We start from the raw sequence: 17,500 nt of genomic DNA on the forward strand, positions 1-17,500 counted from the left end.
TATTTTACAGTAGACCTCTACTCCCCGTCTTCGAATAGGTTCTAGTACTGCTGGTATTTGTACAAAGTCAAATGCCTTTTCGCAATCGATGAATGCCATACACAGGGTTTTCCTATATTCGTTTATATTTTCTCTGGGTGAGCGAGTGGATGTGATCTATTGTTGAGAATCCACTGCAGAAGCCTGCCTGTTCTCTAGGCTGGTTAGAATCCAGACTGTCAGAGATGCGAGTTGTGATGACTTTTATGAACAGTTCGTAAGTAACTAAAAGGAGACTTATGAGTCTTTTATTTATTAAAGTGATTGTTGCATTTTTCCACACATTCGATGTTTTTTTTTCAGTTGAGAAGGCATTTATTAAAAAGACTGGCTAGTTTCATTGTTGTAATTTCTCCTGCATCTGTTATAAGGTCCATGGTAATTCCGTCTGCACCTGATGTTTTACCTCTCTTCATGCCTTTAAGTGCTCTTTTTATTTCTTCTGTTGTGACGTTAGGTACATCTCTAGTTACCGTGTTCGCTTCTATCCCTGGCTATTTATTTGAGTTGTATAGATCTCTGTAAAAGTTTTCCACTGCTCTTATGATTTCATTCTTATTATATGTTACTTCTCCGTCTGGTTTCTTTATTTCATTTGATTATTTCACTTTTCCGAGTTTCCGTTTAGCTGTTTTCATGCTGGACCTAAGATCATATTTTCATTTATTAATTGAGTATTGCATTTCCGTACATCTTCTCTCGTCTTTTTATTTATAGTCTTTGTTAGTTCAGCTAATTCTGTTTTGTCCCTGTTTGACGATACTTTCATGACCCTGCGTTTAGATTCTATCGAGAGCATGTTGGAGCTTTGTTTGACGTTCTTACCGCCTACTTCAAGTGAAGCTTCCTTTATTATGTCAATGAACTGATTGTTGATTTGGTCAATGTTGAAATCTTCGTCGCTGAGAAGTGAATATCTGTTTTGGATGTTAATGCTAAATTCTGTCGCTCTGTTTTTCAAGTTAGTTAAATTTGGCAGCGGTTTTCTTATGAGTTTGTTCCTTTCCCTTCTGAGGTGTAATTTAATTTGGCCTCTGACCACTCTATGGTCGTTGTCAACATGTACTTTATTAATAACTTCCACATTTTTTACTATTTCACGCTTATTTGAAATTATGAACCCTATTTCGTTTTTTATGTCAAATAATGACTTCCATGTTCACTTCCACTCTAGTCTTTTTTCGAGGAATGTGCCTATTTTGTGATTCTCCACTACGGTTTCTCCTGTCTTTTTACCTATTTTGACAATAAAATCTCTCATAATTATTGTGAAATGGCTTTTTCTTCACTCGCTGGCTAAATGACATCTTCATAGCTCTCTATTTCTTCAGCAATGTGGCTGCAGGTTGGAGCATAGACTTGAACAATCTTTAAGTCGTATTTATTGTTAGTTTATTGTTACTGAAGCCACCCTTTCGCTTACTACAGAATTCCATGGTATTCTTTTCTAAACATTTGTGAACTAAGAAACTTACCCCTAATCCTGCTTGCTACCCTGGGGTTTACCTCTCCAGTAGAGCACGTGTTCATCATTTAGTATATTCTGTTCTTCGCCTAATCTTCTAACTTCACAGAGTCCTATAACATCACATTTAATGAGAGTTTCTCAAGTAATGCTAGTAAGTCGGATTCAGTTCTCATAGTCCTTATATTGTATGTGCAAATGTTCATCAACGTTGGGCGGACTGTCTTTTACCGGAGATTTTTAGCACCCTCTGCTCTGGAGCGATCATGATCGCCGCCGTAACCAGGGGCTCCTTCGCCTTCGGGGAATGAGAGCCGTTGCTCTGTTTGTAGTCATGGTTTTTGATTGAGAGGTAGGCAGCCGAGTTACCTCCCACCTACTGGCTTAGGTGTATCTTGGTGAGAGGGGGAGTAGTTTAGCCAGGATGCCACTGATAAGCCCCTCCAGCAGGGTTGGCCCTGTCTTGTGTGAACTTATGAGCAGCAATGCACGGGCCTGCTCACTACACCAGGGATACACCCGTTAGCCTGGGCTTGAGCATCAGAAGTGCATATATGTGATTATATTTTACACAATGATTTCATTTATGTGTATGTACACCTAGTGCAGACATACTTGTTCAACCGCAAATAAGTACTACGCATGTGTTTATTTTCGTGCACATGTACATGCAAGTATACACCTTTACATAAGTTCCTCTGCGTATAATATGCATACATACTCTTCCGTTATATACAACTACACACATGCACATGCATACATATATATAAACATATGCGCACCTCATACATGTATATAAACACCCACATATATGCGAACACATGCGTACATATCTTGAACACGTACTTATGACTATACATACACATATATATAGCCATACGTATGTTCACGCACACGTGCACATGCACATACGTTTATGAGTACACATTAGTATTCACCCACATATATATGTATACACCTGTACATGTACATATATATATATATATATATATATATATATGATATATATATATATATATATAATATATATATAATAATATAATATATATATATATATATATATATATATATATTATATATATATATATATATATATATATATATATATATATATATATATATATATATATACATACACATACACACCCACCTACACATATACATACATAAACATACACATGTACATACACGCACATACATATACATACACAAATATGAATATATATACATAAACATACACATGTACATACACGCACATACATATACATACACAAATATGAATATATATACATACACACAAATATACATACCTATGTGTATATATACACATGTACAAGCACGGGAACATACACATACATCTTGTACTCTTACACCTAACTATACATATACACATATTTTACTATATCGCGCCTATTTGAAATTATTTCGTTTTTGATGTCAGATGGCGACTTCCATGTCCACTTCCGCTCTTTTCTTCTTTCGAAGAATGTATTAATGACTCTGAGTGATCGAGCCTCCGCAAAATCAACTAGCATTTGTCCCCTCTCATTCCTAGTGACTTTTCCGTGCTTCCCTATTACGGTTTCTTTTTTTCCTATTTTGGCATTAAAATCTCCCATAATTATTGTGAAATGGGTTTTTACTGTCTCGCTGGCTACATGAACATCTTCATAGAAGCTCTCTATATGAACATCTTCATAGAAGCTCTCTATATGAACATCTTCATAGAAGCTCTCTATATGAACATCTTCATAGAAGCTCTCTATATGAACATCTTCATAGAAGCTCTCTATATGAACATCTTCATAGAAGCTCTCTATTTCTTCTGCAGGTTGGAGCATAGACTTGAACAATCTTTAAGTTGTACCTATTGTTTAGTTTTATTGTTACTGAAGCCACTCTTTCGCTTATACTATAGAATTCCACGATATTCTTTTCTAAACGTTTGTGAACTAAGAAACCTACCCCTAATTCCTGCCCGGGGGTTTACCTCTCCAATAGAGCATGTGTCCACCATTTAGTATCTTCTGTTCTTCTAACCTCACAGAGTGCTACAATATCCCATTTAATGAAAGAGAGTTCCTCAGGTAATGTTAGTAAGTCGGATTCAGTTCTCATTGTCCTTATATTATATATCGCTCCGGAGCGATCCTGATCGCCGCCGAAACCCAGAGGCTCCTTCGCCCCCCTGAGAATGAGGGCCCTTGCTCTGTTTGTGCAGACATGGTTTTTGATTTAGAGGTAGGCAGCCGAGTTACCTCCCACCTACGGCTTTGGTGTATCTTAGTGGGAGGGGGAGTAGTTTAGCCGGGATGCCATGATAAGCCCCTCCCGCAGGGTTGGCCGTCTAGTGTGGACTAACCTTACTCATATTTGTATAAATCATCGATCTTGTATAAAACATTTAGTTTTAAATCAAATATGAAAAAAAAAAAAATTGTCCATCTCCCTACTTAATCTGCAAAACCAAACTACCTGCATTTCCTACATATTGGTCACTTTATACTCCAAAACAAGTTACTAGACACAACATGAAATTTTAAAATTTAACAAATTAGCTGCAGTGTATTTAATTTATGCTACTATTTATACACATCTCTTACATAGTGGTACCACCCTTTTTATTCTGTGGCCCTCGAGCTAAAATATAATGGTATCCATGGCCCCTTCAGTGACTGTCATCTTTTCTGATTTAGTTAATACTAATCATTGAATAGTGTAATGGTGTCAGTAGCTATAGCACGAGAACACTTTATGGAAAGATTCGATTTATTGATATGTGAGAGATAATTATATGTAGGTACTGTAGGTGAGATAAAATTCAGTTTAATTCAACCTCAAAATTTTACATTCCTCCATGGGCCCCCATAAAGGACCAAGGTCCCCAGGTTGAGAACCACTCTTTTAGATGTATATAAACTAGTTGGTGAAAATTACCATATCTTTTGTTTGCATAGTTTAATTTTTGGAATCTCATTTTCACTTTATGCAAAGAATTTTTAAAATATTGTATTCTTTGTGCCAAGAAGGGACAGGTGCAATTTTTTAAGGAGAAGAAACTGAATAAAGAAGGTTGCAATCATAAAATCAAATGAAATTAGTTATGAATAATGGTTAATGGTTAAAAGCAAGATAAATGTGCTAGACATCTAAGGTCATGTAGCACTATAGTTAATGTTAGGGAAGGGTGGTTGAGTTAGTGATTAGTTGTCTAAGCTGGGCAAAGGAATTGGTGAGTGAAAGGGTTAGGGTCGGGTATGGTAAGGAGTTAGATTAGATGAAGAATATGTATGCGTTTGAGGAAAGAGAATAGGTTGTTGAAGCAAAAAGTGTGGGATTCTGTAAGGATGTCTGATAGGTTGGGAGGTCGGTGAAGGGGGGATAGGTGGGGGAAAGCAGAGGTACGAGTTGTTTACAAAACGTGGGCACGGCAGTAGGATGTGTGGGATTGGAGTGTCTGGTGGTGTGTATTGACTTTATGAGAGTTAAGGGAGTTACAAAAGGATTCACGTGCGTAAGGAGGGAGTGGAAGGGATAGAGGGGATGGTGGGAGGGTTAATGTGGGCGGGGTTGGGGTCGGGGGGGATGGGCTGTGTTGGGAGGGGGTAGGAGGATAGGGTGTAGGGGGGATATCGTTAGGAGGAGGATGGATATCAGCAGTTACTTGGAGTGTGGAAGGAGCAGGCGTTGTAAGATTTGGAGGTTGAGTGTCAGTTTCATTAGGTAATCTTGAATATTTTCAATGGTTTCTTCTTCTGAGATGGTTCGGGAGTTTTGGGGGATAAAGGATTTCTGTGAGGGGGGAAGAGAGGACTGGTGTCTCAAGCATAGGAGCAAAGGAAGGTGGAGGTGATTGTGTGTGGTAGGGAAGAGGGGTGGAACGTTTGTTCTGTCTGTTACGGGTAGTGCGAGGAGGGAGAGGGGAAGGTGTTGGATTGTAGTGGTGATTGATGTATCTGTAGTAGAGATTGGAGTGTCTGGTTTTAGGATGGCAAAAGAGTTTGACTGGGGAAGGTAGGAGGTAGAAGAGGGGGGTTAGATGTAGAGGGGTGGGTTTAGGAGAATTGGTAGAATGAAGCAGTATTACTGGAGTAAGGAGTAAGGGAGAAACCACGTCGACGTGCTTCTTGTCTGGCTTCACGTAGTGTGAGTCCCAAGTTTGAATCTGAGAGTTGCTACCTCAGACTCAAATTTATAGGTGGGACAACCCCTATAAAATATATTATGGAGGCCGCCACAGTTGGCACATGTGCGTGATTGTGCAGGGCAGTTAGATCGGGTATGGCCAGGTTGGGCACATAGTGGGCATCTGGCTGTGGAACGGCAATGTTTGGCTGGTGTCCTAGACGCCAACAATTTTGGCACTGACGTGGAGGGGGTTGGTATGAGAAACAGGGAGGGATTCTCCTCTATGTAGACGTTAAAGGGAAGGTCATGTTTACAGGAAGGTAATTTTGGTTGTTAGTGGGTTTCTTTCGATGACCTCTGGGGGAATGGAGTAGCATTGTACTGATGTTGCATCATAGTCTGTGAGACAGGCAAGTAGATCTTCTCCACAATCTGACCAAACTTGTCATAGATTGGGCAATTTGCTGGGGAGATTGAAACTGTTCCGGTGCAAGTATTGAGGGTTGGATGGGGTTCTGCAAGGATGGGGTTACCATATAGGTCTGTTAGTTTTTTAATGCTATAGCTTGGTTTTCGGATGTTACTGTGACAAGACGGGAGCGGTCGGGTCGGCTACGGAAGAGACTTTACCTACTTGTTTTTGGAGACATTGTTTGGGAAAAGAAGGTGTTGTCAGAGTAGGGAGCTGTGGGAGGGATCACGAAAAATCGGTCCCATTTGGCTGTGCTGAAGAGGTATTCAAAATTGTTGTAGAGATAGGGGTAGTCGAAGGGCGGGGGCGTGACGAAGATGGAGTAGTGTTAAGGGAGGTAGTGTTATGGGAGGTGGGCAATAAGGCTGTAAGGTATTAATAAGGGAGGATGGGGTGGTTGATGTTGGAGGTTGTGAGGGTAGAGGTGTGAAGTTGAGATTGCTGGGAGAGTGGAAATGTTCCTTAAGGGTTGATTGTTGGCTACTGTACTAGTAGGTATTGATGAGGGGTAGTTATTGCAGTGTCGGAGCCGTGGTCAAAGGGAGCCTGGGTCAGGGAATCTGGTGGGTTTACATCGTTGGGCTATTTGATAAAGGGGCAAGCCTCATTGGCCCTAATTGTGGGGATAAGTTTTCATTACTGGGCCCTGGTAAGCCTGGATTATGTTGGGGATAAAAACAGTCCACCCCTCAGGGTCCCTTGAGGGTAAGGGCTAGATAACTAAATCAGGGGAATACCGTGCCCATGGCTCCCTCACTCCGTTCAGGACTGGCACAAGTCAGCCTTTCATCCTTCAGCACGGCTCTCCACCTTAGGAGATGGATAGCAGAAGGGTTTGGTGAAGGGACAGAAACGAAAAGTGGGAAGGAAATAAAGACCATGCAAAATTAGTTGAGTCGAGGGCTGAGTCCCAAGGTTGGGGAGTTCCCCATCATTGGGTCCCAGTCTCCGCCTCCTAAGCCCCCCCACGACAACAACGGGCAAGGGATTGGGGGGGGTAGTTATGAATAACAATTCTGTTTTGGGGGATACTATATACTGGAATAACTTACAAACCCTGGTCCATATAATCTAAGGTATCCCAAAAACTGGTATCACATGATATATAGCATGTTTTTTTTATATGGTAATACTATATTGTTTCACCAGTATGAACAGCTACCAATTTATATAAGATGTACTGTATATTCATAAATTCTTTCTGTTTGTGTATGCATCATCCATTGATAACTCTCTTAATGTATGACAAGAAGAGAAATATCAATATCCACATCCATTACAGGGTATTCACAGTAACTTGTAATGATCCAGTTCTGTCACTTTAAAATGCTATTGTCTGCAATGAAATTCCATATCACTGTACATTAATTACAAGGAATTAGTATGTGCATGAAATTTTTTCTCTGAATTCATTTAGCTCACTCTCCTGAATCTTGAGTTTGAGTCTTCAGTATTTCTTTGTTTATCTATTTATTAATTTTAAAGAAACTTTTGTCCCCCCTCACTAATATTACTACCAACTGAAAACAAGATTTACTAGGTGACAAAGTCAATGTAAAAAAAGTTATAGAAAATATGGATTTCTGAATGAAAAGCTTTTGAAGTTAATTACTTTTATTCTAAAACTCTCATGAGATTTTTTGTAATACAAAATATCCCTTTTTTCTGCATTAGATCAAGTTTGAAGATTTTTTTGCTTTTTTTTCTGATACCACCTCATATATGGTATTCCTGGAAGGTCCTCCAACCAGATTAGCTTGCCATAGCCCAGCTCGGTCCCTAAAGGAGGAAATTTTATTTTAAGATCTCTTTATTATTGAATTAAATAAATATCAGCATAATTAAGTGAAACAATTATCTTCATGAAACAAAACTGATTTATTACACAATTAACATCTTTTGTGATAAAAGTTGTAGAATGTAAACATATTAAAGTGGGGGAAAAAAAAAACCTACCTCACTGTATCTGGCAGTAGCCTTCTTTTCAACATTGATTGCCAACATCTGAGTACGGAAACTTAAGGTCTTTGTCTTTTCAATCAACTGTTGGTATGGGGAGACAGCCTGTGTTCCCATCACAACGTGGCCTTGCTGGGAATCTATCTTGGCATCCAGCTTAGCCTGACGGATCAGATTGACAATCCAGCGCTCAGCATCCTTGGGGGACATGTTCAACTTCTCTGCTAACATGCTGCAAGATTTTGAGTAATGATAAATAAAAGTTAACCTTGGAAAAATAAATGTAATGCAAGCTACCTTAAAAAAAATATGTATTGCCACCATATGACCAACTTCATGTGAATATTGTAAAAAATACCCAAAATATATTTTTCCTCCTGCCAGTATATAAATCCAACAGTTTTGATACAGAAGACAAATCTTGCAGCTCAGTCAGTATACTGTATATCAAACAGATATATTTTCTTTTTAATTAAGAACCTGAAAGGTTTAATCTAGTCTTAAAATAACCTTTCCTAAAACTGCATCTGGACATGGAAATTTTTCCTTAACCCACTGGATCCAGTTGCGTCATAGCAATCACATCACCAAAAATCCAGGCATTAGGCTCATGTTAATGGCTGCTCTGCCGGGTGGCTGCTTGTAGGCAAACACGTGTGTGGTGGCAAGACTCTATGCCTTCTATTTGCACTATTTTTTACTCCTTTATGCATAAGCATTTTTAGCTTTTTGGCCATTTTCCAATGTCCATATTTACCCTTTGATTTGATGGTATAGTTTTAATTCTTTGCACAGACTCTAATCATCTCTCAAGGTAGTCTACAACTCAGTGCAAGAAAAATACTACTGACTTTTTTTTAAATACATATTATTCAATTTTCTGTAAAAGAACCTATTAAGAGGTTAAGAATCATCATTATTAAAAAGATATAGAACAAAGAAAAACTCACTTAATACTGATGCACTGATGGATTCTGCAGAAAAGTTCAAAGATCATGAGCCTTGCATTCTCAATGAAGTCAGTCTGGCAGGCCACCAAGAAGAAGTCATTCTCTAATACAGCAGCACACTGCTGCAATTTCTCTTGTGCAGCATCAAAGTCAAAGTCTACATACAAATGAGCTAAGAACTCTGTGATGGGATCCTTGTATGTGTAGCTTTCCTGCTGAATCACCCTCACTAAGTCCTGTGGAAAATAAGGAAATGATAAACCGCTGTGTGGTTAGCAATCACCTATATATAAACAAAAGAACACCACTTCTTTTACAAAGATTAACAACATTCTAGTCAAGAAGAAGAAGAATTGTCTCTTACCTTCATGGCTGCTCTCCTACTATTCTTATTAATAACAACAGCAGTGGCAAGGTAACGCAACACATGAGGACACATAGTTTGTAATGCATTCAAATATGGTTGCTGGTACAGGAACATTTCAATTATAAGTTCACGACCTGAAAATAAAAGGCTTTCTTAGGGAATGCATCTTCCCACTCAGTAACTAAAGAATTACTGACTGGCAGACATGATATACTTTTACCTAATGCTTTTTTTTTTTGGGTATTTGTGAAAACTTTACATATAAAGCCTTAAATCAAATAAATTTCAACATTGATAAACTTACCTTTAGAATGATTGAAGAATACAAAGAGGGACCAGTGAATGAGCCATGTGCGTTGTTGGAGGGCTTGAAGGGGAGACGTGGTCAAGTTGCTCTCAATAAATTCCTTCAGGCGATTAAGATCCTCCAGGGCATTTTCCCAGTTCTGGGTTAGGATTTCTGAAGCCAGTTTTCCCCACAGGCCATTCAGGAAATTCTGAAAAGAAGAAATAAAAATAAATCATAACATACATACTTACAATATACTGCACTTAAGTAAAGGCAGTTTCATTAACTCTTAACCCCATCCCGACGGGTCACACGTACCAATGTTACAATAAAATCTTTTGTCTGTGGGAAACTGTGTATGTGCAGCGACGTGCTAGAGCACGTTCAGCGGGAATATCTGCTTCATGTAGCACATTCACATGCTCAGCATCTGGTCGTTGCCAGAAATCACCAGGGTTTATGACTGACAGATTTCTGATACCCACCATTAAAGGGTTAACCCCATGCCGATGGGTAATAAAAATCTCTGAGCTTAATAAACTCTGGTGATTTCTGGAAGACAGACATTGGGCATGGGAGTCCGCTACATGAAGCGGACAGCCATACCCCGCAGACAGTTTCATACAAGTTAGTCATCATCTATACTTCCATCATAAATAATAATGATAAATTAATTACTACATAAGCAATACAGAAATAAATAAAGTTCTGTTTCATCAATAATGGAACTATACACTGTTGATGAAGAGGTGGTAGAGGACGGGGACAAAACTCAAACTTCTTGCATTAAGAGAAGATAAGCCTTGTATGTAGATTTTCATTTCTAGAATGAAGAGTCGACTACTATACTCATACTCATCAAACTTATACTCATCCCTTTTGACATAACTCTGAGTTTAAAGATGTATTAAAACCAAAGCCATGAAACAGCTGAATGACACAGATGTTGATATGCTATGTGCACTGTCCTCTATAAATCCTTGCATTGAAATTTTATTGAAGGACAAACAAAAACAAAATTTCCTAATAATAGTGCAGCAATAGAGTCCATTTTCTAATATTCATTAATCATATAAATAATTTATAAGAGGAACATTGTTTTTATTTTTCTTGCCAAAGAAAAAAGGCCTAATTCTTTATTTCCCTTGTTTTGTATATAAAATACATAAAAATTACATATAATACTTCTGAAGAGGAATGGAGTAGGGGTAATGGTGGTCCTTCACAACAATGTCAGGTTACTGATACCAAAGAACCACTGCCTTAAGACCTTTATTTGATCTATCAGACCAAATCAGCTGTTGGAAATTCTAACTGAAGATAGGAAAAACAAATCACTCACTGATAAAGAATAATAATTTATTGCCATTTGGGTGGCATGTACTGTAAGTCATTATCTCAGTTCAATCATAATTTACAGCCCTTCCACTCTGCAGCCTTTACACCATGGTGACTGGATGTTTTTATGATAATTTAGGCTGAACCACAGCAATAAGGCCTTATATTGCCATACATGTCTGTATCTATGCCACACACCAGGATTTTATTGTTACATATATACCATGAAAACAAGCACACCAGTTACCTGCACATAGCATACACTTCCATGTTTAGTATTCTGCTTTTAGTCAGAATGGAGACATTGCATTCCAGATGAGTGTGCTTTAAGGCTCAATAGAAGATTTTATATTATTATCATAAGAACTGTTGTCTTACCTTATCACTAACTGGTACTAATCCTCGATGAAGGTATAGGTAATCAGCAGCACCAGAATAATTACCACACTCATATTGGAACTTTGCAAAGGTATACAGAGTATCCAACATCTCTGGCCGGAACTGGAAAGTAAAAAGATGGTCAGTATTTTATTCTAAATATCAAATAACTAGAGGAAAGGAAATGGCAAACCATTAAAATGATTACTTGTAGTCATACTAAAATAAACACATCTAATATACTGGAAATTTTTAACATATTAACCCTTTCCCGACAGGTAGTATTCATAGTGGCTCGGGCCTCGCTGCCGGGGGCTTATATTGTCGCCCTAGCATGCGCGACCACTCATGCCAAATACCAGCATCCCATGCCGTTTCTTCGTAATACTACGAGCATATATTGTAATTTCAGTTTTTATTATTTTCTAAAGTCTCTACTTGCCTTACTTCCTGATAAATCGAGACTGAAGGGTATTTTTGTTGTTATATAGACTCCATAGTTGATCATTATTCAGTCTATAGTCTGAATAAAATAAGCAGTGTGCGGCATCATGGAGTTGAAATCGTCGGTCTGTTGCATTTCTTTTTTTCATAGTAAAAATAATAAGTGTTAAAAATGACTTAATCACACTTTCAGTGGCAGAAAAATAATATTTTGCTGTGATTGTAACAAAAAAAAAAAAAAGGCATGTCCATATATACACACCATGGCATGTCCATACATGCCCCTGGCAGATAGTCCCGCCATGCCATGGCATGTGCGTACATGCCACCCGTTGGCAAAGGGTTAAGAGGACTGTCTAGACAGGAATGGGCTCTCATGGTTGAAATTGAGTTAACCCTTTGGATCTGGGTGATGTGATATCACGTCATGAAAAAATCTGGCTCTAGGGGTGGGTGATGTTAACATGCCATCACAGTGCAAGAGTGCACAAACCTCTTAGGAGGTTTATGAATCCCACACCAACGGGTAAGAGAAATCTCTGAGTGTCTGGCAATGGCCTGACACTGGGCACAAGAGTCCGCTACATGAAGCAGAAATTCCTGCCCCACTCACTCTAGTGCATTGTCACATGTACAGCCATACCCCACAGACTAAGCAGTATATTATGATGCTTGCACATTTGACAATTTGGCATTTTTCCTATCGATGTACGAGTGTGGAATGTAATGTCTGTGAGATGTGACTGGGAGAGTACTGGCTTCATGGCGGATGCCATTTCCACACTCAGCATCCTAATCCTGGTGCCATGACTAGTGATGCAGGTTGTATTACAGAAATTTGATTATGAAATTTTTTTTAATGACAAAAATAAAAGTTATATTATTTTCTTTTTCTTGCACTGAGTTGTAGACTACCTGAGAGATGATATGGAGTCTGTGCAGAGAAAAGTCTATTACCATCTGGATAATGAAAATCAAATGGCAAATACGGACATTGTAAATTACCAAAATGCTAAAAATGCTTATGTATAAAAAGAGGAAATAACTTTGCAAATAGAAGGCATAGAGTCTTGTCACTGCACACACATGTTCATGTGCACCCAGCCTACAAGGCCACCACCTGGCAGAGTGGCTACTCATATAAGCCTAATGCCATGACACAGCTGGATCCAGTGGGTTAAGGGCTGTTCTATACTAGTGCATGCATGGAAGAAGTCTCCTATGAATGATGAACCCTAAATATGATTCATTGCATGGTAACAGGAGCAGTTGCAACTGTCTGTTCCAATAATTTCAATCATTTTTGCATATATGTTTGTTCTAACAGATCCAACAGCTTTCTATTGAAGAATTACTTTTTGATATACTTCATTATTATTAAGAATATACCCAACCTACAAACATAATCATAAGGGAATTCAAATGTCAAAGCCTTTGTATATATCATGTGACTTCCTGATAATGTGTGTCAGTTTGTACATATGTTGTGAAGTCTGCAAATTAACGAGTACATATAAGAATTAATAAGAATACAACAAAATGCAAAATGGCATGTCTGGTATATATATATAACCCTTCCCCTCCATAATTTCACTGATTGTGTTGAAAATCTTCTTATAATGAATTATCTAAATTTTTGGTCTGTTTTGGTCATACCGTATACTACTGAATCATTGAAAATACACTGAGATTAGTAAATATGAAAAAATATACCACAAAACACAAATAGCATAGAGTGACTGCTGAATGGGCCAGGTGGTCCTAGTATAACAAGAACTAATATATGATAAGTATTATTTTCATTAGTCTTGTGACTAAGTGTTTATTATATGCCAAATTATTACATTCATTTAATAATGAGGAACTTCAAAAATGTGTGTTTCTAGAATGGTTCTTATAATTTTACTTTATATAATAAACCTAACAACTGATTGGATTACAAATTAAATTACATACTACAAATTGTGATATTTCTTTTTCATGCACATAATGTAGATAAGGAGGTAACTCTTGTGAGACTCATTAGAACTAAAATAGAGGAAATCTATTACAATCACTACTTTTCTGTTCACTGAATATTTTGAAGAACACTATTTCCAAGTTATTTAATATGAAACATGCTTGAAATGGTAAGACAAAATCTTAAATTTCCTAAAGATTTTCCAAAAATCTGTCAAAGACAAGAAACAGAGGAAAAGGGATTAAATACCATTGTTAATGATTTATAAATGAAATCACTGTGGAAAGGATTTTACTTACATCATGATTCTCAATCAAAAACTGCATAAGAGCTCGGTGATCACGAGAAGTTTGCAACTGCTTCTGGACTTCATTGTCACTGAAGATCTTGAAGATAGGCTCAGTCTCTGTCTGTGAGTTGAATGAAGTATGTTAATTTTAGAAGTAGGACTATATAACTTCTCATATAAATTTCACTTTAACACTGCCAATGACAGTAAAAGTAACACAAATACTTGCCTAGTACACAAGAACATGGAAAAAGAAAAGAACAGAAAGAAAAAAAAAAATTGTGTGTGTGTGTGTGTGTGTGTGTGTGTGTGTGTGTGTGTGTGTGTGTGTGTGTGTGTGTGTGTGTGTGTGTGTGTGTGTGTGTGTGTGTGTGTGTGTGTGTGTGTGTGTGTGTTTTATATACATATATATATGAATATGAATATGCATATGAATATACGTATATGTATGTATATGTATAATACATATACACATAAAGAGCAAATCACAAACAATAAATTTTTAACATACATAACTTGCTATTCTTATTAATTATTTCTATAAGCACATAGAAGAACATCTTGGCTTATCACAGTTCCTACCTGCAGTCGTTTCAGCTCGGAGACAACACGAGATCTCCGCTCTGGCAATTCAGCTGGAACAGGCTGGCCTGGGTAAAGAGAACCATGGATATCCATAGCAAAATCCACCATGTTTGTGTTGGAGAGGAGTTCCAACTTTGCACGCTGAAGATCCGTCTCATCATAGATCTGTAAATAATCATAATTTCAAAATAAGAAATTATCAGTTGTACATATCTGTACTTGTAGTCTTAAACCTATACAGCCAGCAATGTATTTCATAACTTGGGCAATAGGAAGTGAAATCCAGAAATTCCACAGTAGAGCTGATTTACTATTCCTACCAAACCATCAGTGTAAATGAAAATAATTAAAGAAAAAAAAAATATATATATAATAAATTAAAAAAAAAATAAATAAATAAAATAAAGAAATAAAGAAAAGCTGATACTCAAAAATACAGAGAGACACTTTCACTCTCATTCTCTCTCTCTCTCTCTTCAAATACAAGAATCCAGAACTTCCTTGAATTGTCAAGATTCAAGATGCCCTAAACAAAAAGAAACATGAAACAGAGGTTACTTATGAATGACCTTATTATGATTGTAGTTTTAATAATCTAAACTATATAAATAAACAAAAAGGACCCCCCCCCCCTGCCCTAAACAGATTGTTCTTTTCTGCTGCTGTCACCCACCCTTTCCCCAAACTTTCTCATATCAAGACATTCCTGTCACTCACCCCTCACCCAAATTTTCACATGTTTTGATACCCACATCCCTCAAACCCAACAGGTTAAACAAAACAGTATCAGCGGATTGAATTCTAATGAAGGACTGGTAAAAAATCCTCACATTTCTAAATAAAATTATTTTGTCTTCAATCACGACAAAATGTCTTACATATACAAAGTATCACTGATTTCATTAATTTACTGTTTCCATATACTGCCATTCATGAAAGTCTAATTGTTATACACTAAAATTGTACCAAAATACTGATCATAGGAATTATTTGTCTCCCTTTTAGTTTACTGTCTAAAAAGGAACTAGTACTCTCTTGCCAGAATATATGTAGATAATATTTGCTGTCTAAAGTAAAACAAATTTACCAAAAGATATATAACTAATAAGATTCACAAAAGGCAAGGTTGTGTCTTTTACCCAATTTACCAGTATTTTTGCAATTGTAGTTTTCAAAATTGACCAATACCAGTTAAAATATATGAAAGGTCCACACCAGTTAAGGGAAAGCTGAGCTCAGAAGGAGGTCTAATGGCTAAGCCCCCAAGCAAGGAAATATGGAGAACAGTACAGGGCCCAGAGGCTTCAAATCCAGGTTAGGAAGGTTTTTGATTCATGGAGATCATTACCATAGTTTATGCATTTAGGATATTACACTGGTTCATACATTACTTTCTGGTATATTCCTGCTGGAAACTTTTACCTCCATAATCTTTGTTGTCCTACCAATTTGTTTCCAACTGATAAGACTACTGTTTCTGGCCATAAAACAACACAAACATTTTAAAGATTTTTTTTATAATTACTGCCAAAGTGGTGATCTGAGAAACTCTTTACAATACAGGTGCATCTACTTGAACATAATGAAACTTATTTTGTAGATGAAAATCTAAATTAACAAAAATTAACAAAACATTTAATAAAATTAATTTTGGGCATATGGTCTGAGAATAGCTTCACATGTGTAAATACATACATATATATATATATATATATATATATATATATATATATATATATATATATATATATATATAAATATATGAATATGCATATGCATATGCATATACATATACATATACATATACATATACATATACATATATATATATATATATATATATATATATATATATATATATATATATATATTATATATATATTATATGTATTATATATATATTATATATATATTATATATATGTATAAATTATTATATATATATGTATATATATTATATATGATATTATATATTATATGATATATATTATATATATTATATATATATATATATATTATATTATATAATATTATATATTATATAATATATATATTAATATATTATAATATATTATATATATATGTATATATATGTATTAATATATTATATGTACTATTATATATAATATATAGTATATATATATTATATATATATAATATATATATATATATATATTAGGATGTGAGTCATTGATATGTGGTAATTACTGTAATATCTGAAATCTGCAAGCTATTGGGAAGCTATCAGGTAGTATGGACCTCCTGAAATGGTGCAACATAAGTCTTTAAAAAGTAAATATATGCTATTTATGTCATATAACAAAAAAATATTTTAAATAGCATTCAAAAATAATTCTCATATATTACTCTTTCATATCAGTACATAATGAATTATCACTTTGCAGGGCTTGGTACAGGGTGCTCCTAGCTGCCCTGCATTTGTTCTAATACTATGCATTGACCACATGGGGTGAGCAATAGCTGCAAAATTTTAACAGCATGGAAAAGTGCGGGGCTAAGTGTTTTTGGGAAAAGCCCACCCTGCGGGGATGTTTAATAATACAGCTGTACGTCCCAACTCCACATTATATAATTTTTTTCAATAATTTAGGTTGCTGTGATTGGACTTCCGAGGGGAAGGTAGATTGGGGGCACCACTCCTAACACCCTCCCACAAACATTGTCTTTACCTCAGTATGCATGGCAAGATAGAGCAGAAAATCTGAAGCACTGAGTCAACTTATGCTATGTGTGGCACTCTCCTTAACATTTTTTTTCTCTCGAAGTGACTATATTTAAAATAATGCAATGCACTGTCTGTTGACTGTGTGCCCAGTG

General features: G+C 36.4%; 1 protein-coding gene across 1 annotated transcript in view; it reads right to left on the reverse strand.

The window, feature by feature from the left end:
- Nucleotides 1–7,700: 7,700 nt before the first annotated feature.
- LOC119580260 (eukaryotic translation initiation factor 3 subunit E-like) overlaps nucleotides 7,701–17,500 on the reverse strand; it is a 10,694-nt gene continuing 894 nt past the window's right edge. The window contains exons 2-9 of the mRNA XM_037928302.1: nucleotides 14,661–14,828; nucleotides 14,089–14,199; nucleotides 11,386–11,508; nucleotides 9,685–9,877; nucleotides 9,378–9,514; nucleotides 9,014–9,249; nucleotides 8,061–8,295; nucleotides 7,701–7,883 (exon numbers count right to left, since the gene is read on the reverse strand). Coding sequence (XP_037784230.1) covers nucleotides 7,857–7,883; nucleotides 8,061–8,295; nucleotides 9,014–9,249; nucleotides 9,378–9,514; nucleotides 9,685–9,877; nucleotides 11,386–11,508; nucleotides 14,089–14,199; nucleotides 14,661–14,828 — 1,230 coding nt within the window. The 3' untranslated portion in view covers nucleotides 7,701–7,856. The remainder of the gene's footprint in view (nucleotides 7,884–8,060; nucleotides 8,296–9,013; nucleotides 9,250–9,377; nucleotides 9,515–9,684; nucleotides 9,878–11,385; nucleotides 11,509–14,088; nucleotides 14,200–14,660; nucleotides 14,829–17,500) is intronic.

The sequence above is a fragment of the Penaeus monodon genome, chromosome 13 (genome assembly GCF_015228065.2).
Source record: "Penaeus monodon isolate SGIC_2016 chromosome 13, NSTDA_Pmon_1, whole genome shotgun sequence".
Lineage (NCBI taxonomy): Eukaryota > Metazoa > Arthropoda > Malacostraca > Decapoda > Penaeidae > Penaeus > Penaeus monodon.